This window comes from Falco peregrinus, chromosome 8 (assembly GCF_023634155.1).
Source record: "Falco peregrinus isolate bFalPer1 chromosome 8, bFalPer1.pri, whole genome shotgun sequence".
NCBI lineage: Eukaryota > Metazoa > Chordata > Aves > Falconiformes > Falconidae > Falco > Falco peregrinus.
In genome coordinates this window covers 14,813,031-14,840,144 of record NC_073728.1, presented here as the reverse complement: position 1 = coordinate 14,840,144, position 27,114 = coordinate 14,813,031, and the positions used below count along the sequence as shown (strand labels likewise).

The 27,114-nt window shown below is 41.7% G+C and overlaps 1 protein-coding gene across 6 annotated transcripts in view; it reads right to left on the bottom strand.

The window, feature by feature from the left end:
* KLF7 (KLF transcription factor 7) overlaps window positions 1-27,114 on the bottom strand; it is a 112,327-nt gene that overhangs the window by 36,294 nt on the left and 48,919 nt on the right. For 2 of the 6 annotated variants that reach the window (XM_013298811.3, XM_027786214.2), the window contains exons 3-4: window positions 26,299-26,422; window positions 10,366-18,558 (exon numbers count right to left, since the gene is read on the bottom strand). In XM_013298811.3, the coding sequence (XP_013154265.1) occupies window positions 18,507-18,558; window positions 26,299-26,422 (176 nt within the window). In that variant the 3' untranslated portion in view covers window positions 10,366-18,506. Of the gene's footprint in view, window positions 1-4,366; window positions 4,530-9,315; window positions 9,415-10,365; window positions 18,559-26,298; window positions 26,423-27,114 lie in introns of those variants that run through there. The other 4 variants (XR_008748412.1, XR_008748411.1, XR_003554268.2 and 1 more) reach the window with 4 other exon arrangements.

The following is a 27,114-nucleotide window of genomic DNA, read 5'->3' as shown; positions in this document are numbered from 1 at the left end:
CTGTGACCTAACCTGCTGTCCTTGCTCTAGAGATTATAGTAAGTATTACAGTATCCCATTGATTTTTGACACTCCCCCATTCTTCAGAAATACCCATTACGTCAAGTTCTCCTTCCACTGTCATACACTCTGCTTTCACCTGTTATTATTTTTAAGCTTGTGGTATGCAGACATTGATAGTATTTATTTTTGGCTATCTACCTATTTTTAAACAACTCCTCTGCCTGTCTCCCCACTTTGGAATACACCACTGTGATATGAGTTTAGCTGTCCTCAAGGTCATTCATCATCCCTGTTCCCATCTTTTAGAACTGAAAACACAGTCAACATGCTAATGGGGGAAAAAGAACGTATGTGGAAATGCAGGCACTCTTCTACTCAAAGACTTGACTACCCACATCCTACCCAGTGCAGACAATGCGCTGCCTGATCCTGCATGGTGTGATGAGGTCAGAGCTGTGTGGCTGCAAGCCCCTTTCCATAATTAGATCAGGGCTGCATTTTCCCTTGGAAATGCTCAGTCTTTATCATCAAGACATTTCAAAGCTCACTTCTACTTTTTTCTTTTCTTTTTTTTTTTTTTTTTTTTTTTTTATAAAGCAGTGGGAGAGCTGATTTTTCCTAGCAATTTTTCCCCTGTCATGAAAAGGATAATGAAAAACAATTTCTACTTTGAATTTTTTTCAGCTATTCCATTACTGATCTTTCCATTGGCTCACTGGAAACTGTGAGAGAGGGTTTGATTCTTTTCTGTGGAAAGAACATGGGAAAAACCATGTTAGGCTTTTTGTAGAAAAAGAACAATTTTCTTTTATCCAGCATTTTGCTTGCAATTTTGTATAACATTTCTTTGAAAAAACATGTCCCAGTTTCTTTTTAAATTTCTTTATTCTGTTCTGCTACTGAAAAGGCTGCAGATGGAAGGGGGGAACTAGGAACTCCCCGTGTCAATCAGCTCTATTCATTCAATGGCTGTATTTATTAGTTTCATTAAAAACATATTGAGCAGCCCTGGTTCCTCAGTTCTGCACGCCTACACAATCCCAACTGCCTTGCCGTCCCCCTGTCAGTTAGTGCTCTATCCTGAGGCCTCTCTCAGCTTGAGATTCCACATGAAACATGAATCCAAGAGGATATCACATCTTTTTAGGTCTTGCTGGAAAGATTTCACACAGATTGATGGTGGGGGAGGGGGTGGGGGTGGTTAGATGAGGAAAAGAAAGAAAAAAAAAAAAGAGTGCTTGAGATGGATTGAGAATTAACTTTTCATTAAAAAAAAAAGAGAAACAAAGAAAAAGTCTGTGTAAAACTTGGAAGATATCTCCATTGTTACTGCCATTTGGTAATCTGTGACATGAATGTATGTATAACATCTGATCAGCATCTTAGTCATAAACTATAGCTTTGTAAGAAATATGGCACACTGGGCTGTCATCATACAAAAGAGCAGTTCTTTGAGAAGACCATTAATTTGCTGCATTATTAATGCTGAGGCATGGACTGGTCCCCTGCAGAAAATGTTACGCTCTCTATAGGCCTCCTCCTGTTCTTATTAAAATCAGAACTATGTGGAAGAGCAGAACCGTGGCAGGAGTCTGCTCCTTCTGGGGCTAAAAGAATGGGTGCTGACAGAAATATTATAATTAGATTGGCTGTCTTTTAGCACTTTTGTTGGTGTTTGTTAAAAAAATCTATTTTATTGTATGACAAAATAAAGAAAGTTTTGCATGAATCAAAAAATCTCCATATTCAGGACAGAATTAAGGTTGCAACCTAACCTCTATTTAAGTTAAAAACATGCCTAGTAGCTTTAATGGTCTTTAGATCAGATACCAGGCTAGGGTTAACTTTTCAGAAAAAGGTATTTTTTTCTGTATTCAGCCCTGAAGAGTGATCCATAAAAATCTATCTACACAGACACACTGGAATGTAACATCTTCCTCTCTTTGGAGATGATCTCCCTTTCCGAAAACATCAGATTGAATAATTGCTACCCTAATTTCCTTCTTTGCTCCCCTATATATCTATGGACCATTAACTTTAATGTCTGCACCCTACAATTCTCCAAGAAAGGATGAGACTGGGGTATGCACTGATGCCCTCAAACACTGCCATGGATATACAGCATACAACCCCTTCCATATCTATCTTCTTTCTTTTCCCCAAGCAGGTCACAGTGTATTAGCACTGATGTCAGAGTTTCTTAGAAAGCCATGGTATATTTTTGTCTTTTATGGCAACAGAAATTCATGGGTACAACAACAACAAAAAAATCTGCTTAGTACCAAACAAATAATATTCCAGCAGTTACTTGCCCCCCTCAAAACATTTGATCCTCACAGTCACCCTTGACAAGGAATTCTTGGTATTGCTTCCAGTTCCCAGGTGAGAGTAATAGTGCACTGGCATCACAAAATATGTATCAGTATCACACAGCATACATCAGTTATGGCCTCAGCCAAGACTCAAATGCACACGCTTCCTTAAATTTACATGTCTTTGTGTGAAAAGAAACAACTCCCGCTGAGATGGAGAGCTCAACCAGCTCACAAGCACATGCTTGGCCCTTCCCAGAATACACACAACCACTGTGTGATGCATCACAGAAATCCAGTAATGAATACAATAGGGAACACAAGGCACAGAAGGAGGAGAACTGTGGTAACGCAGTACTTTCACCTACTGTGTTTGAGTACCATGGTGTGGCCACTGAAGCTACCACTTCGTGGTTTAGCAGTCAACTAAGGAGAAGTTAGTGTTTAACAGGATATTGTTTGATTGAAGGCAATATTAGCCAGGAACAGCATGGTGTTATAAACAGATTAGCACAGACAGGTGAGGCCAGGGAAGTCAGTCTGGGGCTTCTGTCTCTTTGAGATCTGATATTCTCATTAATGCAGGTATACCTGTCTGGTAGAGGAATGCTATTATTCCTGGTTTAGGAAGTTGCTTGGAGGCTAAAGATACTTAGGCATTGAATTCCACCTGTGAATTTGGACTGAAGTAGCAGATTTACATTGTCATAGGATTATCTGTCTTGGCAGACAAGGCCTCTTAACACCATACTATTATTACACTCAGAAGATCTTTGTTCCTCTCCTCTCACATCGATTAAGTACAGGGGTGGGGGTAGGAGAATGTTCTCAAGGATTGTGTTATGGTACCACCAGGAAGGTCAGGAGGTTATACCATGTGTTATAATCCTAAATATATCCCTAAATACATGTGTAAATACAACAGTTGGACTCAATGATCTTAAAGGTCTTTTCCAACCTAAACGATTTTGATTCTATGATTCCATAAATACATACACATATGTGGGGGACAACACATAAAGTGGTAATCATGCTGCTGATGATTACTGTTCACTCTGACAGTTGCCAGCACACAAAATAGATGTTAGTCTGATTCTTAACAGATGTGTATCCACCTCCACAGCTGGCGATGCTTGGCACAGCTAAGGCAGTTAGAATTAATAAGCCTTGAATTTAAGTGGTGCAGAGATGGTTTTAGTCCTTCATTTCAAATAGTTCTTCTGGGTCAGGTGTGAAGCACATAGCATTTGAAGGAAGAACCATAAACTTCCTTGATTTATCTAATATTTTCACCAGCCATAATTTTCCCCCAAACAAACCAAACCCAAAAATATCATGAGCAGAAAGTGATTTTGGCATCAGACTCTTCTTGTTTTCAGTCCCATCACACTGTAAGGCATGCCACTGCATGTCACCATAATCAGACAAATTAAAATTATGGAGCTGTCTGAGGGTCATATCCTTCTACTGGAATAATGGATTTTTCTGAAACTATTTACAAATTTTTTTCAGAAAAAAATCAACACAAGGAGTAATGAAGGCACTCCATGCCTTGGAGAAAATTGGTTGCTTTACTTATAATAAAGGGTATTGTAACCAATGGATACAGTTGTGTGGATTTGGTTTTGTTCAAGGAGAGGTGCCTTTCCTAACTTGGCGTCAAAGTCAACTCAAACACTCTGCAGACTACATTGTAAATTCCTAGAATCTGGATTTAGCAAGAATTCAGTAACAGCAAATGTTAGTTCAAACTGTCCTCCTTGGGCTTGGCTACTGTCAGTAAAACCCTCTCCCCACTGCTTACTGCTAATTATTGAACTTGCCTCATCGAAAGAAGAAACCAGTATTAGCCTTTCACAGCAGAATCCCTCAGGCAAAATGTCTTACGCAGATATTAACACCTTGCTGTGTGTTTGCTAGAGCCATAGAGCAAGTGAATTCCATGGGCATACTACACTTGTGCTATATAGGAGCATACACAGGACAAAACCTCACTAAACTCATCACTAAAATTGAGCCAATACAAGACGATAATATTTAGTTAAATTTACCTAAAATATCTGCTGTGGTATAGGTACGGTCTGGCACTTCCAAATTCTGGTACAGTTCCTTGCCATACAGCTCCACTAACGTCTTGCTCTACTTAAAACCAAACTTGAGTTGAGGTTTTCTTTGCATGTTTTGTCTTCAGTGTCCTCTTCATCCTTTTCTCTTCTGTAAAAAAAATAAACGAAGGCGGCATTTAAAATGGAGTGTATATTTCTTCATTAAATTGACATAAACATACAGGCAATTTTCTCAGAGTTGTTGACTATTTTTCATCTTTTCATACGGCTTCCAAGCAAGTCCTTCCCTGTGTGGAAATGGGGCCCTTCTGAACCGTGAGGAACGTGCAGCCAAAACTCTTTTGACACAGTGACCTGCTGCCAGTGATTTCTGATTGATTAGGGGTACATTCTCCCCTTTGTATGCGTACAGTGGGATTCTCACTAACATCAAAGGGAAAACTGCCCTCCTTAAGTTTGTCAGGCAGTAACTACCCAGGGGTTGAACAAGATTGTTCAGCCTATGGATGTGTTTTTCACCTGCCCACGATGGTGGGCCAGCTTCCTTCTGGAGCATGTGCTTACCTCCCACTGCCTGGCACCACCAAGCACATGCAGTGGAAGGAGGAGGTCTGCCCAGCCTGGCGGCCATCCCAGCTACTGCTGGCACAGCCACCATCTTGAAGCTTCTTCGCCGTGGCAGACATCTGAGGCACCAAGCCAGAGCAGCCTGGCTGCCAGAGGCTGTGTTCCGAGAGCAGCACAGCTATCTTCTCCCCCCACAGATCAATTGATTTCAGGCAACACCTGATCACAGTGACACACCTCCTGTGAGCCTGTCCCCCTGTCCTCACAGACAGCTGCAGTCATTGAAAGAGGCCAACAGCAGCTGCTGGAGAGAATGGCACTGTGTGGGAGTGCTGGTGGCATTCACACAGACAAGTAAACACACCTGGGGCCTTCTCTGGCCCTGAGGCTGACTGGCTCCACATGGCTTATGTCTCACACCACTGAAATCTCTTACCTTTCCCCACAAAATCTCCCAAAACAGTGCCCACACCTGGGCTGCCTTTGGGCACCTGCTAGCCCTGAACCACCCCCTGGGCGGTGTTGTGGGGTCTGGCTGACAGGGCCATCCCAGCAACTTAACAGTACAAATAACTAGGCTATAGCCCTGTAGGATTTAGTAATGAAAATGTGACCCGTGGATGCCTAGGTGGCTGGCTTTTATCCGTGTCGTGGCTTGGGAGGGCAGGCACCCAACATCACAAATGCTGAGAGAAAAGCAGATGAGTGGTTAATAGCAATCCTCACCGTGAAGAACACAGTGGCATTTTATAGTTCTTTGGTTACCAGCACTGTGAAAAGAAAACCCTCACGGCTCAGCAGAAAGCCTGGCCAGCTTTGCAGGAGGGACGCCAAAACAGTGAAGTATGGGATGGGGACAGAAGGGTGACAGAACCACTGCACGGAAAAAGGGTGCCATCGCTTCCACATGCCGGGAAAATACCCACCTGACAGAAGAACATTTCACCCTACACTTCCCTTCAACCTTAATGCTCCTGCTGTTGCTGCCACAATTTCCAGTTGCTGAGGCACTGAGCAAGCCTAGTGCTCGCCATCAATACCCAAAGGTGCGCGAGGGGACAGGCCGGCTGCTGCTAGGACACCTGAGGGGAGAGCGGCGCCATTTTGAGGTGCCTCTCCTCAGCGCCTCCACACCGCAGGGGCCGGAGAGGCCCCGCCTCAGGCCCTGCCTCTCAAAATGGCAGCCGTCTGCCTCCTGGGGGTAGGGGGTATCGCTGAGCCCCTCTCCCCTGATCCAGGCTGTGCTGTAGCCCGGGGGAACACCTAACTAACCTTTTAGGAATGGGGTCTCTGAGCGAGGGAGGACTACACTGGACAAGCACATACGTTCCTTGGGTGTCACACCACTGACTCACCAGTACATAAGTTATATTCTCTGAGGTGCATGGCGACCCAGCCACAATTTTATTTCTCAGGTCTCTAAACAGTGATTACTTTAGCTGCCTGTAACTCATCCTTAGCAATGAAGAAAACTGGGTTTATCATTAAATAATAATTTAATCATTAAATATCAATTAATCAGTTAAACGTAAAGGGGTGGTTATAGTCTTGGGCTAAGGAGGGAAACTGTCATCTGGCAGCATGAAAACCTGAAAAAGGAGAGAGATGAGGAGGTTCAGAGTGACCCGAGAGGTTTTAGGGAAATGTTTATAAGATAAGCATCAGAAAAGAAAAAGCATAGAAACAGATTTATTAATGATGGTTACTTGGGATTTCAGGGTGTTTCTGGCAATGCTTTGGAGCTACTCATGTGATTTCACATGGAGATAAAAGATCTGTAGCTGAGACCTTCCATTTGGTGCCAGAGCTCATGAAGTGCATTTAGATTATAGCCTGGCAGCTCTTGCTGTTTCCCAGAGCATTAGGCGTTGCTCTGATCCTGAGGGCTGTGCCCTCCTTCCTCTTCCAAATTAGCTTCCTTGTAGCAGCTCCTCCTGCCACCATCAGCTAGCCACAGTATTTTAGGGTCACAGGAAAGAGATCGAAAGAAGCATACACTTCAGGGACCAAAACATTCATCTCAGAAGGCCAGGGTTCTCATCACTGACTTTTAGGAACTTGTATTTATTTTGCGGTTTTCTGTTGAAAGGGTAAAAAGGCTTTTGTTGAAGGGCAGGAAATTTCCTATTTCTCGAAGAACCTTCCTGAATATCCCCAAATACTTTTAAAATGGTATCACTCAACCATACTTCTGTCTACTTACAGGATTGGTTCTGGTCCTAGTTTTGCTAACACCAGATAGACTGGATCCTGAGGGGAAAAGTGCCTTCCGATTACCTCAGTAAAATCAAAATATCAGATAGGAGCCTTGGATCAGAAGGTGTTTGCCTGGATTGGAAGTTTCATTTCTAGTCCCCACACTCCATATTATTTGAGGCACTCAACTTGAATTTGAGGTAACCCTTCCAGCTGTTTGGGATGCTTTTGTTCAGTCTCCACCCCCAAAAAGTCCACCAGAAATCCAGCAGATAGAGGTAAATTTGACTGAATTTGGAAGAGCGTCCTGAGGAATTTTAAACTCAAGACTAACTAGGTATAGCACAACTTCATCTTGCTCAGTTTTATTGCCTCTCCATCACTGAACATTAACCAACCAGAATATAAGCAGACAATGAATCTGAAACCATGCTGCAGGGGAACATGAGGAAGGATCTCTGGAAACAGCATGTGCCTGTTATGGTTTCAGACAGAAGATCTCCAGAAAACTGAAGTCAATGGATAAGCCACGGACAAGAAGGCCCCTAGAAGCCATAGTTCTGATAACCCTTGTCAGCTGTCAGCACTTGTCAGCTGATGAGGTACACAAGCTCTCCATCAGCAGAGATGGCTTACAACTGGGCTTCTGGAAAGACTTCCAGCCAGGTGGTCAGAAACTGTTAATGAAAAACTATTTACTTCTTATCAAAACTGAGTGACATATTTCAAACTTAATTAAACTCAGAAGTATTACAGATATTTGTAAAAAGCTTTAAAATAGCATAATTCTGGTGGCAAACCCTCACTTTCATTCACTTTTCATTCTGCTCTCATTATTTACTCTCACTAGGAAAAGGTGAGGTAAAGCAAAAATAATTTAAAAAGGGGTGTGTGTGGAGAAAAACTTACATTTGTAAGTTTCATGGGAAGGCTTTTTCTCAGCTGAAGTAGCTTGGAAAAGAAGATACTTGAGGAAACTAATGCCTATGGCAACCTCATGTGCTAGAGTAAGCTGCCCACCAGATAGCACGTGCTGCAGTCATGCCTAGACAGTGCTCGCTCAGCCTCCTACAGCCTCAGAAGGGGGTGAGGACTCTTCAGCCCTTCTCTGCTTCAGCTGAGATGCATTTGAAGGAGAGGAACTGTGTCTGAAAAGTCACACAAAGTTTGGACACAATGAGTTTGCATCAGATGAGCTCCACAGGATGGTCTTATGCGTAGTCTAACCCTAGAAATGAATACATTTTTCTTTCCTTAGAGAACTCTGCACCCTGACAGTGGGAGTTGCTCAAGGTGCTTGACCATGTGCTACCTGAACAATTTCAGACAGAAGTTCTTTCACAGTATCTCTTTTCTCTGGCCTCCAGGCTGGGGAAGTGTCTGACAGCTATTCCTGCAGATTAATAACCTACTTGCTTCTAAGACAAAGTGTATTATAGTAATGTATTGTATTTTCTGGAAGTTCCTGGAAAACAAACTGGTTATATGTTTACTTGTAAATGATAATCCTCCCTCCAATTCATGCCAGTTGAATACAGGCCAAAGAAGTTGCCCCAAAGTTTCCTTCAAAATGGGGTTGTTCCAGAACTCTCTGGAAGTCCCTCTCACAGGTGGAGAGCAGAGGACTAATTTATGCTAGAAGTATCTTTACCTAGACATATAGACATGTAACTGTCAAAAAGCTCAAGGCAGGCAAGATGCTAAAAGCTTCCAGAGGTTTTCAAGGAAGAGAGAAGGTGAAGGAACCTGGACCTTGTCTTTACAAGAAAAAAAGCTATAAATTCTATTTTCAGAAAGAATTCTGTGTCATACATAACTTCATTCATACCTACTTCATACAAGTACTTCAATCTACAAGAGAAACCATTTTTTTTTTCAGCCTGTATTTTCATGGTAGGATGCCAAAAACTCTGTAACAACTGGCTGCCTCACACTCTGTAAGACACCAAGGTATCATGGCCACACTGAAGCAGCAAGAGCACTGTGTGGTTTTGACTTTCTGGAACACAAGCCCAACATTTTGACCCGTACTGAGCCCTTTTCCTGTGCTCAAGAGCATTCATTAGCATACATCCAAACAATGCAAATTATGTCCATCACTAAACATCTGGTACAACCTGAGTGACCAGAGCAGGCTTGGACATCACTGGAACTTTCGTCTTCCAACTTACCATGTGGCTTTCCAGAAATGCTTGATGTCACCTCAGCTCCTTTTGCATTCAACTCATCCCCTGGAGTGAGTCACATCTGGGTATGTGTCTCTTCATTAGCTACAGAGGGAGTATAAATCAGCACGTTAGAATGGTCATCTGGCTTCTAGACGCAGATGTCAGGAGGGAAACCCTACCCTCTGTCTGTCTGACATAAACAGTCCTAGCAGGTTTCCCAACAGGGAAAGTGAGGCATATTGTCCCAGAAATAAAACCTAGCAAGCTGGCATCAGACGAGCCCTATAGGACATTCATATGCAATGCCCATTGAGGTTGCTGCAGTGCGTGAACACAAGACAGCAAAAATGTAAAGGGATACTAGCTTGACTTGAAGAAGTAATTTCATTTTATGCCGTGACACTGCAAAGTGATTGTGCTCATAATTACTGGTTTTACTGCCTAAATACTTTTTAGTACTTGAGCATCCAGGTGGATTCAACTGTGCTTGCAACTCTGCAGACATTAAAGAGGGAGACTAAATGACTGAGACCAGGGAAAGAGAACAATACTGCACTCTTGATACATGGACTAGAGCATAGCACTAGTGCTCAGGAGCCTCAAAGTCTAGTCCTGTTTTGACCACTGACCAACAAAATGTATCGAAAATGCAATACAAGTGTTCTCTGTGTCTTTTACAAAAATAATAGTGGCTGAAATCTTCAACCAGTGTAAACTGTCAAATACCAGAAGTCACTGACACCAACAGAAGCAGTATTACAAGCCAAGTCTGGTCGGCGTTTAAGAATAAGAACTTCCTTCCTGAGCATCTTTTCCAAAAGTAACATGTGATATGGCATGAATATAAGTGACACTTCAACTGTATAAAATACATTAAAGAAAAAGAAATCATTTAAATCCAAAAATATGATTCTGATAAGCTAAAGCATACTTAGAAGTTACATATTTTGTGTCAGTAACCGTTTACAGAACCATAGCCTTAACTGATACTCAAAAGCCATTTCACTCTTCACAGTTTTTATAAAGAAATAATATACAAGGCACACTAAACACTGTTGGGCCAAACACATTCTACTGTTTATTACACATATTACATTCTTAAATAAAAATGCGTCACATAACATTTTTGCATAGATATCTTACAATATACCAATTTAAAAAAGAATTATGAAACAGACCAGTAACAAAAATAAATTTTTTCTTCATTAATAATTTTGTAACATTAACATACCACCATCATATAATACAAATAATATTTTTAAATCTTAAGACTTTTTGTACAGCAAAAAAACTGACAAAGTAATATATTTATATATATATATATATAAAAAGCTTAAAAAAAATAAAATGTCAAAAAAAGGCAGAACTGAGGGCTACAAGATTGGGTACTTCCGTGATATATTAGAAATACCAGAGTAGGCCTGAGAGAACGTGACCGAGGGCATCTCCAAAATGCACTTGTCAGACACATCTGGTAAAAGAAAAATTATAGTGCAAAATGAAAGTCCTTCAAGCAATGTTGTTTGTTTTGTTTTTGTTTTTTTTTGTTTAAATAGGAGCATTCATACTTTTTGTTGTTGTTGTTGCTAAAAAAAAATATCCCCCAAACAAAAAACTAATGTGTAGTAGAGAGCAAGAAAGGTTTCAAAGGACAAGAAAGAAAACAGGCCACTTTGCAAAGCAAGAAAAAAAATCTCAGACTGCATTATTATTTTTTCAACTAGATGAGTAGACATGCTAAACTAAGGCCTTGTTTCTAAGAGAAAAGTTGTCATGGTTTATATGCAGTGATTTCAAAATTAGGTACTTACGTTGGTGCAAGAACCTTCCTGTAGAGGTATCCTAATTGCTTGAAGCATTTCCTACACTTCAGCTTAACTGCACAGGATGCTAATGCAAACTCAGTCCAGGCAATCAAGTTAATAGGTGCAGCTACAAAGTGATTGCAACTAGATTGGTATTTTAATACAGGGCAACTTCCCTGGTAGAGACATGGCCTTGGTAACAAAGTAGTGTTTAAACCAGTGTTTTGATCTACTTCCAGAATCTGACAGGCCTGGGGTTTAAAATACAGAGCGGTGGGTAAAATGTATGTTGCAAAATATAAAGATCAGCCCTTCAGCCATCAGGCCTTCCAGGGACTGCGTGCTAGCTTTTCATTTCCCCGAAAGCCCAACAATAAAGGCTAAAACTGTCACCTTTCTGTCCATTTTAGCTCGCTTTTAGTGTGTACGTGCTAAGCCCTCACACGCACAACCCTTCCCACTTCCCCTCCCAATCCCCACATTTGCAGCCTACTCATTCACGGTACACAGCAACATGTATTTTCCAGCAATGTTGAAAGTTCTTCTACAGAAGCTGACATGATTCCTAAAATGCAATGGCAACAGCAAGTGCCCTCCCTAAATCAAAGCAATAGGCACGGTTGGCTACTACAAACTGTAAGTCAGTAGCTCAGTTTCCTCTTCTGTGTAGGTATATACAGTATACTGTTGTACATCCACACCCACACAGAGACAGGGTGGAGAAAATGTTTCCTGGCAGTATACAGAAGTTAGGACCAAAGCACTTAAAAAAAATCATCAAAGCTTTCATTTTGAAAATCGTGAAGAGTTCCAACTTCAATTATTACACCAAAAATGCCATTAACAAGCATTAAGGAAAATTATAAAATCCTGTTTGAAAAATGATGCCTGCATTTGAAAATTTTCAGGTAGGGAAACCCATTCTTGAGGTGATAAAGCCAGCCTATCCCCCCGTCTCCACATTTTTATGTATATAATTTATATATACAACTCTATCATTATATATATAACTTATATAGCACAAGTATGTCTTGGACTTCTTCCTCTACGGGAGGAGGAAAGTCTCAGCTTTACAAGACACATCTTAGTACATGGTAGGCTGGATTCTACAGTTCTACAATGCTAAATCTTGCCACTGAAGCCAGCGCAGAGCTGTGGAGGAGAAAGACTGCCGTAGTCCACCCTAAACTATCAATAAAAAGAGACTCAAATGTGACAAAAGTAAGAAGAATATCCAACCTTGATCTGGAAAGGATCATTCAGGAAGGCGTAGATTTAATGCTAATGAAAGACAGGCAAGATTTGTCAATGAGTAGTTGTACTATCTTGGGAGGAAATAATTTTCATTTTTCAAGACAGAGTTAAATAGAGTTATTGTCAAGCATTGTTTTTTGTTCTTTGCAAAATGTGGGGATCTTTGCAAGTGCAATTCAATCTGAAATCAGCAAAAAGTACTTTAAAAGATTGTTGGGTTAGAGGCGTCACCCAGGATATGAAAGCTTAAAAACAGTCTTACTAGATGGAATGATAGGATGTGCCAAGTCCTGAATGAAATCAAGAATAAAAGCCCTTGATCCACTGGGTGCTGGCCTAGTAACATGAAATTATTTACAAATCTTTCCTCTTTTTAATTTTTTAGATTTATAGGTTTTGACATACATTAAGGGAACAGGCAGAGAAAAGGAAACACTTAAGCAAATTGGATTTTCATCAGTTTTGTCAAAAGCACCAATTATGACCTCTTTTGTACACAGATAAACAAACTATGTTAAAGAGGAGGAGCAACCTTTGTATTAGAGACAGCTAAAAAGCCCAAATTGTCTAGGGCCAGGTAAAAATGAGCGAGAAAGCCTGACTCTGTAGATATCAGAAAGGTCAGAGGTAAGATACACTCAGTCACTGCAACTATCATATTGATCAACTCCCATTTGAGCCATACACCCTTAGTGATTAGTTGTCTTTTTACTCCTGAAGTTAAAACAGTTCCAAAAGCAAGGACCTGGGGGCTCCTCTTGCATTCAGGTTCTTCTTCCCCATTTGTGTTTGGTCAGTGCTTTCCAAGTATTAAGTGAAAGTGTGCTAACCTAAAAAAACAGTAAACCCAATTCCAAAAGTCTGAGGAAACTAAGAATGAATGAAAAAACCCAATAATTTTATTTTCACCTTTATAGAAATATATGTTAGCTTAGGTTTCAGGTCCTGGAAACCATTTTTGAGACATCATATGGGTCTTCCAGGCTAGCAAACTTGTTTCCATAGTATCTGGTTGGTCCCTGCAGCTGCAGCGTATCTCATGATCTGATATTGCTTCAGGCTGGTTTGCTAAGGGTTTGGGTTTGTTTTTTTTAAGATTTCCTCCTAAGTGTTCTTCATGAAGAAGCCTTATAAAGTTTAATAAGGATGAAACTCTCAGAGTTTGAGAGAAACCTTACAGACCTGTCCTACAGTCTGTTCCACCAGCACAAGCCTGGGAAGAACTATTTAAAGTACACATTTAATCAGTGAGAGCTCTGAAATGAATCATAGAAACACAGAAAAATTAATGTTGGAAGGTACCTCTGGAGGGCACCTAATTTAACCCTCTGTCTAAAAAACAGTTTAGTTAGATCAGACTGCTCAGGGCCTCGTCCAAGCCATTGAAAGAATCTAGGATTTCAGTCCATCCCTTCTCTTCTTCACTTGCCATTTTATCCAGGTAATATAATTTTCTAGACTGAGTACTGGGTATTGAAAAAGAACAACTCTAAGATAATGAAAAATACTCTGGACTCTGGAATGCCCTTTTCTGTTAGACCAATCTTTATGAAATACATGTCATATTTTAGGTTGCTCTAAGGGGGAAAACAAACAGAACAAAGACACACCGAAGTGTTGTTTTGGTCTAAAAAGTAACTAAAATAACAGCATCATGTGTCTTTGTAATTGATACTGTACAACTAAAATGATACATTTTTTTAGTTGAAGGTAAACCAGCAATGATTAAGTTGGTAAAACAGAATTTTGCATGCCAGGCCTCAAGACGGCAGTAGAGAAAGCACATTTCTATAACCATGTTTTTATACACAGACACAACAAATCTGATTAGAAAAATCTTTATACTGGTACTTCCTAAATGATTTTTCGTAAGTTAGTTTTCAAAATAGAATCTTGTCATACAGTATAGCTCGTCTTAACTGGATAATGGAAAAATCCAGAATAAATGAATTATATCAACATTGTAACATATGAAGCACATCTTGATCTGGAATATTCTGTCTGGTTTTGATCTCCCCGTTATAAGAAAATTACTGACATATTGGAGCAAGTCTAAAAGACAGCCACCATGGAGACCAGGTTCTGGAACACGTGATGGATGAAGAGAGGCTGAGAGACATGGTCCAATCTTAGGAAGAAGAGAGTAAGGGTAGATCTTATTGCTGTCTACATATACCTAACAGAGGGTGTAGAGAAGAAGCTAGACTCTTGGAGGTGCACAGTGGAAGAGGCAATGAAAACAAGCTGGAACACAGAAAATTCCTACATGACACATGGATTTTTTTTAATTATTTTTTTTAAACCATAAGAGTGGTGAAATATTGGACCAGCTTGCACAGACAGGTTGTTGAATTTCCATTCTTGGGGATATTTAAAACACAGCTGGATATGGCCCTGAGCAACCAGCTCTAGCTGGAGATCGGCCAAGATGGCCTCTGGAGGCCCCTTCTCACCTGCATGATTCTATGATTGACTGCTCTGCTCCAAAATATTATTCAGCTCTTCACAAAAACTCACATTTGCTTTAGTTGCTTCTTCTGTGTACAGTATTTGTGAGATTTTTGTCTCAATTTGTTCTCATCCTACAGTTCCATGGCCTTGGAAATCACAATCTGACTTTCTTATAAAGGCTTCTCTTTTGCAAATAGGCATAAAACAAGCATGAAGGAAACAAAGTTAAGCTTTTCCTTTCTACAGCTGGATAACCCAATCCTCAGCTTGCTTCCAAGAAGCCTTACAGAGAGGTTTAGCCTTTCCTCATTAGTCTGTTTCTACTCATAGTTTACAAATAGAGGACAACTGTACAACTTTAGGAAGGAGACACAGGGCCCAAAAAGGTTCCAGCTGTAACAGATTACACAAGTTTGAAGGGCACAGCTTAAAAATCTGCAAAGAAACAAAACTTACTGTAAAAAACGAATCCTGGAATGTGTCACTAATTATGTCTTTCCAACTCCTACAAATACCAGCTGTGGTTCAAAATGTTAGTAATGACTAAGACACTTGTATATAAGCACCCAAAAACCGAAGTCCAGAGATTGACTAAGGACACCATGTACACAGTTGAAAAATATCTCTGTTTACAAACAGAAGAGATGGTCCCAAACATCAAAATTTGGCTTCAGAGTTCAAAACCTGCCACAGAGGGAGCCTGAGAAACCTCAAATCTGGTTAAGTCTCTTATTCCTCTTTTCTCTAATTTTTTTAGGCTATTTGGATCCATGACTTAGAGGTAGGCCTGCCTCTAGAACAAAATAATCAGACATTTCAGCATGTTTTTTTTCCATGGGGCCCTTGTTCTACCATATTTAAATAAGATGTCAACAAGACCATACATAAATGACAACTGGAAGTAAATAAACAATCTTGCTTGATTTTTTCCATTTTCAATAGAGTCTGGTACTTAAACTGTCACTTAATAATTAAGGTTTTTAGACTAGTAATAGCATGTCTAAAGGCAGTTGTGTTCAGAGGTCAAAGGAGGATATTTATGCAGGTTCACAGCCAATGAGTATCATAGTAGTGGGTTTGAGAGCACACACTGTAGGACACGACAGTAATGGAAGTCTAGGATTCTCTTATCCTTTTGTTAATCTAATGCACTGACTGGATGCTCTACAGTTTCACACAGCTGAGGTTTCAGTTCCCATTAGACATCTGCCAGGATGCTCTATATATTCCAACACAAATTGGATTCTAGGGCCCTCAGTCCCAGTGGAACAACTGGGTGGAATGGCCATAAAAAGTATGCAAATACAGAACTAGAGAAATACGAGATTGTCAGCAAGCAGTGCTCCGCAATTTTTAAATGTATACATATATATATAAGCATATATATATACACATATAGAGTATAGTTAGTTTTAAATCTTTGGAATAAACTCAATTTCCGTTCTCTCTCTCTTTCTCTCTGTCTTTCTTTCACTCTCTCTCTTGCTCTCTCTCATGCTTTTATTATGAATGTTACATCATTGTCCCTAAAAGATGGTTAGATTTTGGTCCATATTTCATGCCATATGGGCCAGACATCGTATTTCCCCCCTGTCCCCAAAGTGTTCAGTCGACAGTCACAGTGTTTTGTGAAAACTGTGAGGAAATTCAGCATCTTTTGAGTAAATTCAATCTCTCACTGGAACCAAAGGTTGTAAAATGCTGAGAATTCAAGTGCCAAGGATCCCGGTGACGGCTCTTAAACATCTATCGAGTTTCTTGTTTTCTCTTTTCCCCCAAGAGTACAGTTTTACCTCCCAATACACAAATTAAGGGAAATATTTAACAGTCAATGAGTCAAAACAGTCAAAGAAGGGCAGTTGGCTAATACAGTATAAAAGAGCAGCAACCATTTGTGGACCACGTGCTGTTTTGTTTCATTTCTAGACACATCTTGTAGGGATGGTCCCAGAATATACAAAATATACAACCTAATGACCACCTGCCTGCTTGCATAGGCCATTTTTATGGTCCTAAATGCAGTCTTTGGAGTCAGGGCCAGTGCCAAATAGTTTCAAATGCAAGTTACGGTAAGATAGATGTTTTTGTTTTTCTTTTGTAATGAAGACTTTAATCCACTTTGAGCCAACAAAATCAAATTATCAATAGGATTGACAAGGTGAGCATGAGACCTCCACTTCTTGATGGTTCACAGAGTAGGCCAAAATGGACCTCTAGGTTAATAATACTTTAGACAATCATTTGGAAAAGCCTCACTGCTGTATGTAAATTCCAACCCTTCCTTCACCGTTCACACTGTTACATTTTTTCATTTAGGAGTGGGCTACAGCATCAACTTGATGAATGGAAAAGGAGGACTTTAAAAGGCTAACGCTGAGTGAAGCCACTGTACTTGGAAGAGGTTCTCGATTTCCCACTCAAGACACTGGAGTAGGATTTTTGGCTTGGGTTTTTTTTTGTAAGATGCTCAACAAACATTAGCTTTAAATTAAAGTCTGCAGGTGCTCTTTACGCAAACAAAAGTCTAATATTTTAAATTGGTTAATAGAAGAACAGCAAGAAAAAGCAACAAAATTCATCACTAAGTCACTGTGGGTTGTGGCTAACATGCTCACATGATGTGGAAGGAATCCTGTAGTCATGCCTGTGTGGCCAGTCCCAGACCGATATCCAGGTGAAGACAAGGAGTTCTGAAGATCACTTGTTCATGAAGAAAAGAGAAAAAATGTTTAAGCTTCCAAATAAGCTTTTAAAGTTTTTTGTTCAGCAAATAAACAAGAAGTCCTAGCTATGGCAGTAAGGTGAGGCCTACAGAGATATTAGGTGCTGTTTCTCAGGGGTTTATCCCTTGGCCACTTAGCCATCATGGCAGCAGCTTCCAGAGTCCCTAGTGCATACATTGTGCAATAGCCAAAATAAAAATTAAAATAAAAACAACCAACAAAAATATAGTCCTCCGTGAAGTCTACATAAACTCAGGCCAGAACGAGGATATTTGTGTCACAAGTGTCACTCCACAGTCTACTGCCATTAAGGCCACTGGTATTGACTTAAAAGGATCTCAATAGCTCAGTTCTAGGAAGAAGAACCAAAACCAAGACAGGTCAAACTGTCTGTGAGAAGTCTGACGCACTGAACATTAGGAATTCTCAGACAAAGAACAAACGAACCAAGAGGTTAATTTTGGCTACCAAACTGGGATTTGGTTTTCTAGGTCATTGTTTTCCCCCCATCTATTTAAAAAGAAAGTTAGTGCTACAAATATGCAACTTCAAGACGACATATTCTCCTATTGAGTTGCACTGAGAAGCAAGTTAAATAAGCCCCTCCTACTGCCGTCCACCTGCAGGGAAGCCTCCTCTGTTTTCTCTGATTTCCATTGGCAGAAACAGGAGACAAATCCAAGAGAGACGAAGTACTGTAAGCAACTGTTCCTTCTCATTGACTTCACCTCTGTACCACTTCCTCGCCTGCATCTTCTCCCATCCAGCTGGGGCAAGGCATGAAGAACCAATGTACGTATTGAAGTATAATTGGGTGCATGACAGTGTGAGCCTGTGGTCTCTGTACAGAGGATTACATGTGATCAAGTTCTTTCTCCTGCAAGGTAGCACATTGTAACTTGAGTTCCACTTTCATCTCACAACACAGCTCAGATGACATCCATACCAAACTGATTGATATTTAGATGTGTCTCTTCATGTGGAGGGCGAGGTGATCAGACCTGGAAAAACACCTGCAAAATAAAGGAAGTGGGAAATCAAATAAATACAGGATTTGGGAAAACAAGGTTCCTGCTCCTTCCTCCTTATGTACAGGAGGAAATATATATCCAAGTTTAGAGACATCTCTTGTATTAAGCATGGTTTGCCACCAAACCCTGTGTGATTGACCTCTGTGACCACAGATGGCCAATATCCTGGCTCTTTGGCAGCTAAATAGGCTACTCTTCTTTCTCTGTTCCCCTCCCTCTCTCTGCTTTCACTGCATCAAACATCAGGGAAGAGCACTCATGTATGCACCTGCAGTATAAAATCAAGTATTTTGTGTAAGCGTGTGTGTGCATGTAAAAAAATGAAATAAAACAAGTCAGTTTTGCTCAAGTACTCAGCAACGCCAGTTTAAAAAAACACCACCTTTCTCAAATGCCCAGAACCTGCAACAAGCACAGAGGTATGATGCCAGTTTTGAGAGCTGAATTCTCATTTCCAGCTCCAAACTGGAAGGAAAACTTTTAGAATTACATTTGTCTTGTTTTAGTTTTGCATGTTTACCATCCGCAATGAAAAAGTATATTGGAAAAAAAGATGTCATTTTTGCTTATGTCAGATGCACTTTAGTGTAATTACAGTCCAATATGCTATTGAAATACAAAAATGAAAAACAATGCAACTTCATTGAGCCAAATACTTACTGCTCTTAAAAGTCTCTGTTGTCTTCTGTAAAACTCCCTAGATAAGGGGGGCCAACAGCATCTTGGCTCGTATCGGAAACAGCATGGCCAGCAGGGCCAGGGCAGTGATTGTTCCCCTGTACCTGGCACTGGTGAGGCTGCACCTCGAATGCCGTGTTCAGTTTTGGGCCCCTCACCACAAGAGGGATGTAGGGGTGCTGAGCGTGTCCAGAGAAGGGCAACGGAGCTGGGGAAGGGTCTGGAGGGCAAGTGTTATGAGGAGCAGCTGAGGGAACTGGGACTGTTCAGTCTGGAGAAGAGAAGACTCAGGGGGACCTCCATGCTCTCTACAGCTACCTGACAGGAGGCTGTAGGCAGGTGGGGTCAGTCTCTTCTCCCAAGTAACATGCAATGGGACAAGGGGAAACAGCCTCAAGTTGTACCAGGGCAGGCTTAAATTGGATATTAGGAAAAATTTCTTCACTGAAAGGGTTGTCAGTCATTGTAAAAGGCTGCCCAGGGAAGTGGTTGAGTTACTGTCCCTGGAGGTATTTAAAGATGTGGAGAAGTGGTGCTTAGGGACATGGTTTAGTGGTGGACTTGGCAGTGTTAAGTTTACAGTTGGACTCTATGATCTTGAAACTCTTTTCCAACCTAAATGATTCTATGATTCTATGAAAGCTGGTTCAGAATTTGGAGATGACAATCCATCAGCCCACACATCTTTCCCTTTCTCTCTGCTGGGAATCTGGGTGGTAATATGTGGATGTTCATGAATGCTATCTCCCTGAAGGATGTTGAGAGAAGATGAGGTATTATCCCTATTTTGTAAGAGTGAAAACTGAGAGACAGAGAAGGCAAAGAAATTGTAAATGACACAACAAATGTGGTAAAACCAGAAAAAAAATATGCCAGGAATTAAGCTTTCAACTTCTGTTCTTTATCCACAAAGCCATTTTTCTCCATCTCATAAGGAAACTTAATGTTTTGATATTCTGAGCATGTAGATGGATGCTGATGAGATGGACTTAGAGTGGCAACCCTAGAGAACTAGTTGAGTTTAAGGGCTGGTCTAAACATGAAGTTAATTGAGAATAAGGTAGGGCATGAATTTGAAATGAAGTATCTATTCTTGATTAACTCCCTCTCTAAAGGCTTATGACTGCCTTCTTCTGAAATGACTTAATCCACTTGGGAAGTGGGTTATGATAATCAGAATAAACCAGACTTACTCCAGGAGAAGAGCAACACCACAAAGAGTCAGTCAGGAATTACTATTCTAGAACAGCTGCCTTGTAGTAGCCATGCTGCAGGGCGCTCACAGCAGCACTCACAGCAGCCCAAATTCAGGCACTTCACACCAAGATATTGTCAGAGTGATCAGGGGAGTAAGTTCTCAGGAGAACGAGTGCCTGCCTTCCCTGTCATTCAATATATACCCCATTTTATCAAGACTGCCAATAAGCAAGAATATTTTTTCAACTTCATACCCATTAGAAATGGGATTGAAAGCACCAACCCATTTCACATCCACTATCACAGTGTCATTAAACATACGTGTGGCACCAGAGAGCAAACCGCAGGACAAGTGGGCAGTGGTTCTGGCTGCCTACCCCAAAGCCCTAAAACGGAGCCTGACTGTCAGAGCGGCAGGACTCAGACACTCTTACAAATTAAACTTCTACTAGATACTTCAACTTGAGCACTATAATATGGGAGGTTTCCAAGTTCCCTGCAAATCTTGGCTTGCCTTCTTTCCACCCTAAGCCACAAGACACTGGCTTGTTTATTTTCACTAACAGCAAAAAAATCTATTATAAATATCACACAAAACCCACATATCTGTGGCTTTTGAATAAAATGCTTTTGTAGGCTTCGAGGGCATCAGGAAAAGCTACTTCCAAAACTGAGTTGTCTGGAATGTCTTTTCACTGCCCCACAGATTTAGAATATAAAAGAGCCACCGATACTGGTCTGAAGAATATCCAAATGGCTTATTGTGAGAATCTGGATAGCTCATACATGGGAACTGAATGTATTTCCAAAAAAGCAGTAGCTGAGTATTTCATATTTTTCAGAAAGAAGGTAAAAGAACAAATTAAACTACTACTCAGCAAAAAAAAAGCCAAAACTCAAAGATAAAAAAAAAGAACACTCAGTCTAAAGGCAAATACCCAGAGGATAAACACCCTAAGCAGAGAAAGGCTAAGAAAGAGAAGCACTATAAAAATGAAGAGATTTTAAATAGTTAGGGGATCTTTTCTGTCCTGCTGGCATTATTCCCCATCACGGGCAATCTACCTGCATCTACACACAGAGATCAGTGATCAAGAGGTACATTTTTAAGACAAAGGAAACTCATAAAAAGGCAAGTTTTGCAAGAAAAGGTAGACAGTCATCTTCTGTGGATAAGCATAGCTGTGCTCAATCAGCTGTCCTCTACTGATTTGTAGCAGCTTACAAGGGGGGTCAATACCTTCAGAGTGGCAAAAATTCAAAAGAAAGACTTGAAAATAGGATGGATGCTGCATTCCTCCAAGCTCCTACATGAAGCACAGTGAGACAGACAAGAATCTGACAATGGGCACTTGGCTTTCAACACAGCAGGCTCAGCACAGCTAGAATTTTCTAGCCCTAGGGTGCCAAAATACACCCTTGGACCAACATCTCTCTCCTCAGTCTAAACTGAGAAAGCAGCATGCTCGGGCTACAAGGGCTGCCAAAACAAAACAACAGCTTGAGTGGCTGCCAAAAAGACATGCACCAGCTGGCACTTCAGTCTAGGACTAGTCATAAGACCACCACCCAAGCATGGCTTTTCCTCTCCAATTGTCTCTAGTATAGATGCAACCCAGGAAAAAGTATGCTGAGTCACAGCACAGCAAGATCTGTTAAAAACATTGATTCAATACATTGTTTCACACCAGAAACCACTGTATTAGCTTCTAGTGTATTTTTCAGCCCTGGAATATTTTTATAGCTAATAAAATGATACCGTATTTGCTAGTTTACAGCTAATAAAATGGGACAATACTAATTCTCCACATTCTGCTGACCAGTTTGGTTAGTTCTATCTTTTGGTAAAGGCTGGTGGATGTGGACATTTATTTTCAACAGTAAAACAGTCCCTACAAAATTTTGCAGCTAAATCCCACTGTCAAAAAAAGCTATTGATTAGTGGACACGTTTTTTTTTTCCCTTGTACAACTACAGGCAGCAGTGGAGGAGGCTTCACAGGATAAACTGTCAGGGGAAATTCCTTTCTTCCCAAATTAAGAAATAGCAGCTTGCTGGTCTCCAGTCCTGCCTGTGAGACAAGACCTTGCTCCACACTGCTGGCTCTACACCTCTTCCAGTTCCAGATCAGCTCTGAATATTGTACATGGGCCCATCTCAATCTTCCCCATCGTCCCACCCCGAGTCCAGCTCTTCTTAGAAAGGACAGTTTATGCTTGAAAAGATACCCTAATTCTGAAAGTCATACAGTGTTGCGTGATACATAAATTTCTTGCTCCCAAACACGATGCCTTCTTTTCTCTTTTTGCTCTATCTCCTTAGCAACAAGGTATTGCTTGGCACTCAAGCCTCTGCAGGAGTAAGAGGGAAGGCAACTACAATGAGAAGAGAAACTATTGCTCAGCCATCTTTCTTACCAGCTGTGGGTTCTCCACTGTGGGATGTGTTCATTCCAGCTAAATATGCTGTTAGCTTGCTTTCAAAAAGGAAACCACGTGTGCATGCACATGCACACACACACACACAGAGGAATATATACCCCAACAGTCTGGCACTATGCTGCTGTCTCCTAAACACATTTATGCAGAACAAGCAACTACCTGTCATCCTCTACCCCTCGGAGTGCTGAGGGCTTGCACTGTGTGAGGAACATAACCCTAGTCTGTGTTTCTGAAGAGCAAAATTCTGGGGAATGCTAATAACCAGCACATCCCTGGTGTCTGAAGGCACTAGGGACTTGTACACTGCGTTCCACACCACTTTAGCTGATTCTGCTTTCTCCCCTGCTGCCACCAAACCACACACCATTTGCAGTACATATGGTGCTTCTCAAACCAGTGGTAGTTTGCCAGCTATAACTAACAATGTGATCTGTGGGCTGCACGGTGTTGGGATAGGGCTGGGACAGCAGAAGAGTATCACATCTTATCTCTGTTGTTTTAAAATTGACCTGTACACAGAGGATATGAATAACCTTTTGATGTCAGCCAGAAGGTCAGAGACACAAACGCATCTGAAAACAGCCTAGGAAGAGAATTGCAGCCAGACTGTGCACACAAGATTCCCCTTCTTTGCTACGTGAATCACCACTTTCATGCTCTGATTGCCAAGTTATAGCCTCTGAACAACAGGCACATGTTTTGTGCTGTGTCAGTGTTGTTAAGAGCTCCAAAAGGCTCCTTAAAGTTTAGCAAGCCAGGATGTCTAAGGGAGTGACCACAGCTCCTGTCAATAATGGTGGGTGCAATAAAGGGTAGCAGTTCAATTAGGGAGAAACTATTCTCCAGCTGGGAACCTTGGCTCAGGAAGGGGTGTCTTTAACATTGAAAGTCTGCCTAAATAGTTAAGGACAGATTTAGGCACATGTTTCAGTGCTTGCTTGAGGTGATACCTGCAATAGGTGGTAGTAGAGAGATTTGTGAATGAGAAAAGAAGGAACAATAGTGATATGGCAGAATGGGCCAAAAGAACAGGCAGTATCACTCTACCAGCTTGCAACAACTGACTAGGAAAGTAAAGACAAATCTGTCTCCTACCACCACAGACAGATGGTATGTGCATGGAGTTCAACACTGCACAATCTCCAGCACTTTTAACTTACTAATAAATATGTTTTCTTCATCTACAGATTCAGCTGAGGAGCAGAAAATGCATTAGATGACTGCAGGAACATATCTCTTGACTGCAGTGACTGAGTTGGCTGTCAAAGAAAAAAAAAAAACTAGGTAGGAAGGGATAGTATGTAGAGGGAGAAGAATGAATACTTAAAGGGCTGAAAGAGACTGGGGAGCTGAAAATGCTCTTTCTTTAGATCTCTGCTAAAAATATTGTCTGTCCTGACACAGAAACCTGGAGCTGTGTAGGGGTGGTGGGCAGGTGGTGGGCAGGGGGGCCAGGATGCTCTTCAGAGGAAAGAAGAGGAAAAGCAATGCCTTACATTTACAGAGGACGTAACTGTTCTCCTTCACAGAGATGCTGATACACAAGCAGAACTCCAGAGGTCCCTACTTGGTTTATCCTGCCCCTCATTCTGAGCAAACAAAAGATAATCCAGGGATAAAACAAAAGATAATCCAAAAGGAAGTCCTCCATGGGGGAAGGGGGATGGGAAGAGGGGAGACAAGGGCAGAAAAGCACTTAAGGAGATGAAGCTCTTGGAAAGGCAGGATGTGAAAATGATCAAATTTCCTTCCCATAAAAGGATGGGGTCCCTTGTTTATGTCCCACACATCCTCTCTCCACGCATGTTCTCTGCTGGTCTGGTGTACCCAGAGGCTTCCTAGAGCCTTTATTGTATTACAAAACATTTCCTTATCAGAGCAGAGAACCTTAGTGCTGCATTAAAAAGATGGGTAATTTTCTTAAGCCTCTTTAAAAAATATATATAAATAGGATTAGCTGGATAACATGTTCAGATGCAAGCACATTATTTGATTACTCAATAGTGGATCGAGGTTTCACCCAGGGCACTGCCAATCTCCAACTGGAAGGGTGTGAGGGGGAGAAGTGCTCATTGTTCGATCCTGTCAGTGCTGTCAAGAGTCATTATAGGGGTAATTGCTTTTGCTCCACCCTAATTTGTTATCAATTGGGATTGGAGATGAGGAGGGGGAGGTTCTTTTGGTTTTGTTTCTAAATTCAAAGAACCCAGCTTTCAAAACCACTCAGCACCAAGCAAGGATGACCAGATTTTTCAGACGAGCTCATTGTTCATTCAAGCAGCTAAAGCGTGAGGACTGCAAAAAGGAATTGGTAGTGAGCAGCAGCAAACACGTCTCACGCTGGGAGCGGCTGGATGCTCAGCACCACCAGGCAAAACTGGCCCCTCATTTCTGAGTGCCCAGAGGACTGCTGCATGACAGGCTCTTCAGGAACCCTGACTCTGGGCACCTATCAGGCTTTCAAATCTGGGCCCACAGAGAATGAAGGTTCAGAGTATTTCCCATGTCAAACAGATGTCAAGGGTCAGATTTAAAACTGTAGGAAAAGATTCACTAATTAGCAGGAATGTGCAGAGATCACTGATCCTACACAAAACAACCCCATGAACTTGAATTGTAAATGTGTCTATATCACTCTTGTGCTTTTGAAAATTATGCCCTTTTCTGTCTTTTTTTGATTCTCCTGTTACATCTGGGGAACCACAGAGCCCTGGACTCAGTGGTAAGAGAAGACAATGATCAGATCATATATAGAAATTAAGTGCTTTTTTCCTAGAGGTTTCGTATAGGTTTGGGGCACCTGTGGCACAACAGCCACACACACTCCCCATCCCCGCTATTTGTACACCCATGTATTTGTGAGGCCCACTCTGCCAAAATTCAGGCAGCCAGCAGTAGTGCTTGGGGTAGTCCATGAAGCAGAGCAAACAGCGGGAGCTCTGCCTTTTTGCGGGCAGCAGGCTCATAGGACCAGCAGACGGAAAGCTGTGGAGATGCTTTGTTGAGAGGTCCATCACTGAAGTGGTCTAGGACCCTCTGGATGTCTTCTCTGCTTTAACAACATTAACAGAGCTGCCCTATGGACTGAATCTTGTGCCCACAACAGACACTGGCAGGCTTCAGTGAGACTTAACGCCTGGTCCCACATCTTTGTGCTGTGGGCTGGAAACACCTTAGGCTGCTTAGGAAGTATTCCCCCTCTGCCAGCCTGCCTGGCCACCGAGGCAGAGAGGACATGGGCAGAGTGAAGGGCCCCTCCTTGGCTCGGGGATTGAGGCAGTGGGTCAGGAGGCCAGAAGGGCCCCCTGTGCTAGAAGCCAGGTCTCTTGTCTCAAGGAGCTGGTGGCTCCATGCCACTCACAAAGTCCACATGTTGCTTGAACACCGTGTTCGAAGGCTGCATTACCTGTCACAATGGTTGCATTTAAAGGGCTTTGCACCCGTGTGCTTTCTGTAATGCCTTGTGAGCTCGTCGCTCCGTGCAAAACGCCACTCGCACCCTTCCCACGAGCACTTGTAAGGCTTCTCACCTGCAGAGGGGAGGAGAGAACAGTCAGCGTGGCAGCAGGATTATGGAGCACTCAACTTGCAAGCCCTGTGTCCTCCCACCTTGTCTCTGTCCCACTCGGGCAGGTTAGCCCATCAAACAATTCATGGCCAGTGTGGGATGGAAAACAAACTTAGGGCTTGTGATGCATTGTACTGCGGATGCATCCAGCCCAAATTTTACTGCTGCTAAAATTCTTGCACAACCTTATTTCCCATTTCTAACAAAACCAGTCAATTACTCTTCAAAGAAGCCCTCAGAATGTTCCCAAATGCCTGTGCTGCTGTGTGGCTGGAGCCTGATTTTCAGTCAGCTTTACAGTTCACTCTACCCTTGCCAGATGAATTACTGTGGTACCTGTGAGTGGCTGTACTAACACCTGAACACACTGCAGGCGTGCACCACTCCAGAGTGGCCACCACCACTGCGTCACATGCTTTACCTCAGGTGCCATTTACCCCTTGTATGGCCAGACTCATATCCATTCACCTCAAGCTTTCATGCCCGCTACTCCCTAGGACTGCACCTTCTTTAGTTGCTTTGGGCAACAGAAACTGTTCCTTGGTTCAAAGGAATCATGCATCAGGACAGCGAGTGCAAGAAGAGAAATGTTTTCTTCTTTAAATCAGGTGTTCCTTCAGGCTTTTTGCACTACACCTTTATCAGTTGTTCTTC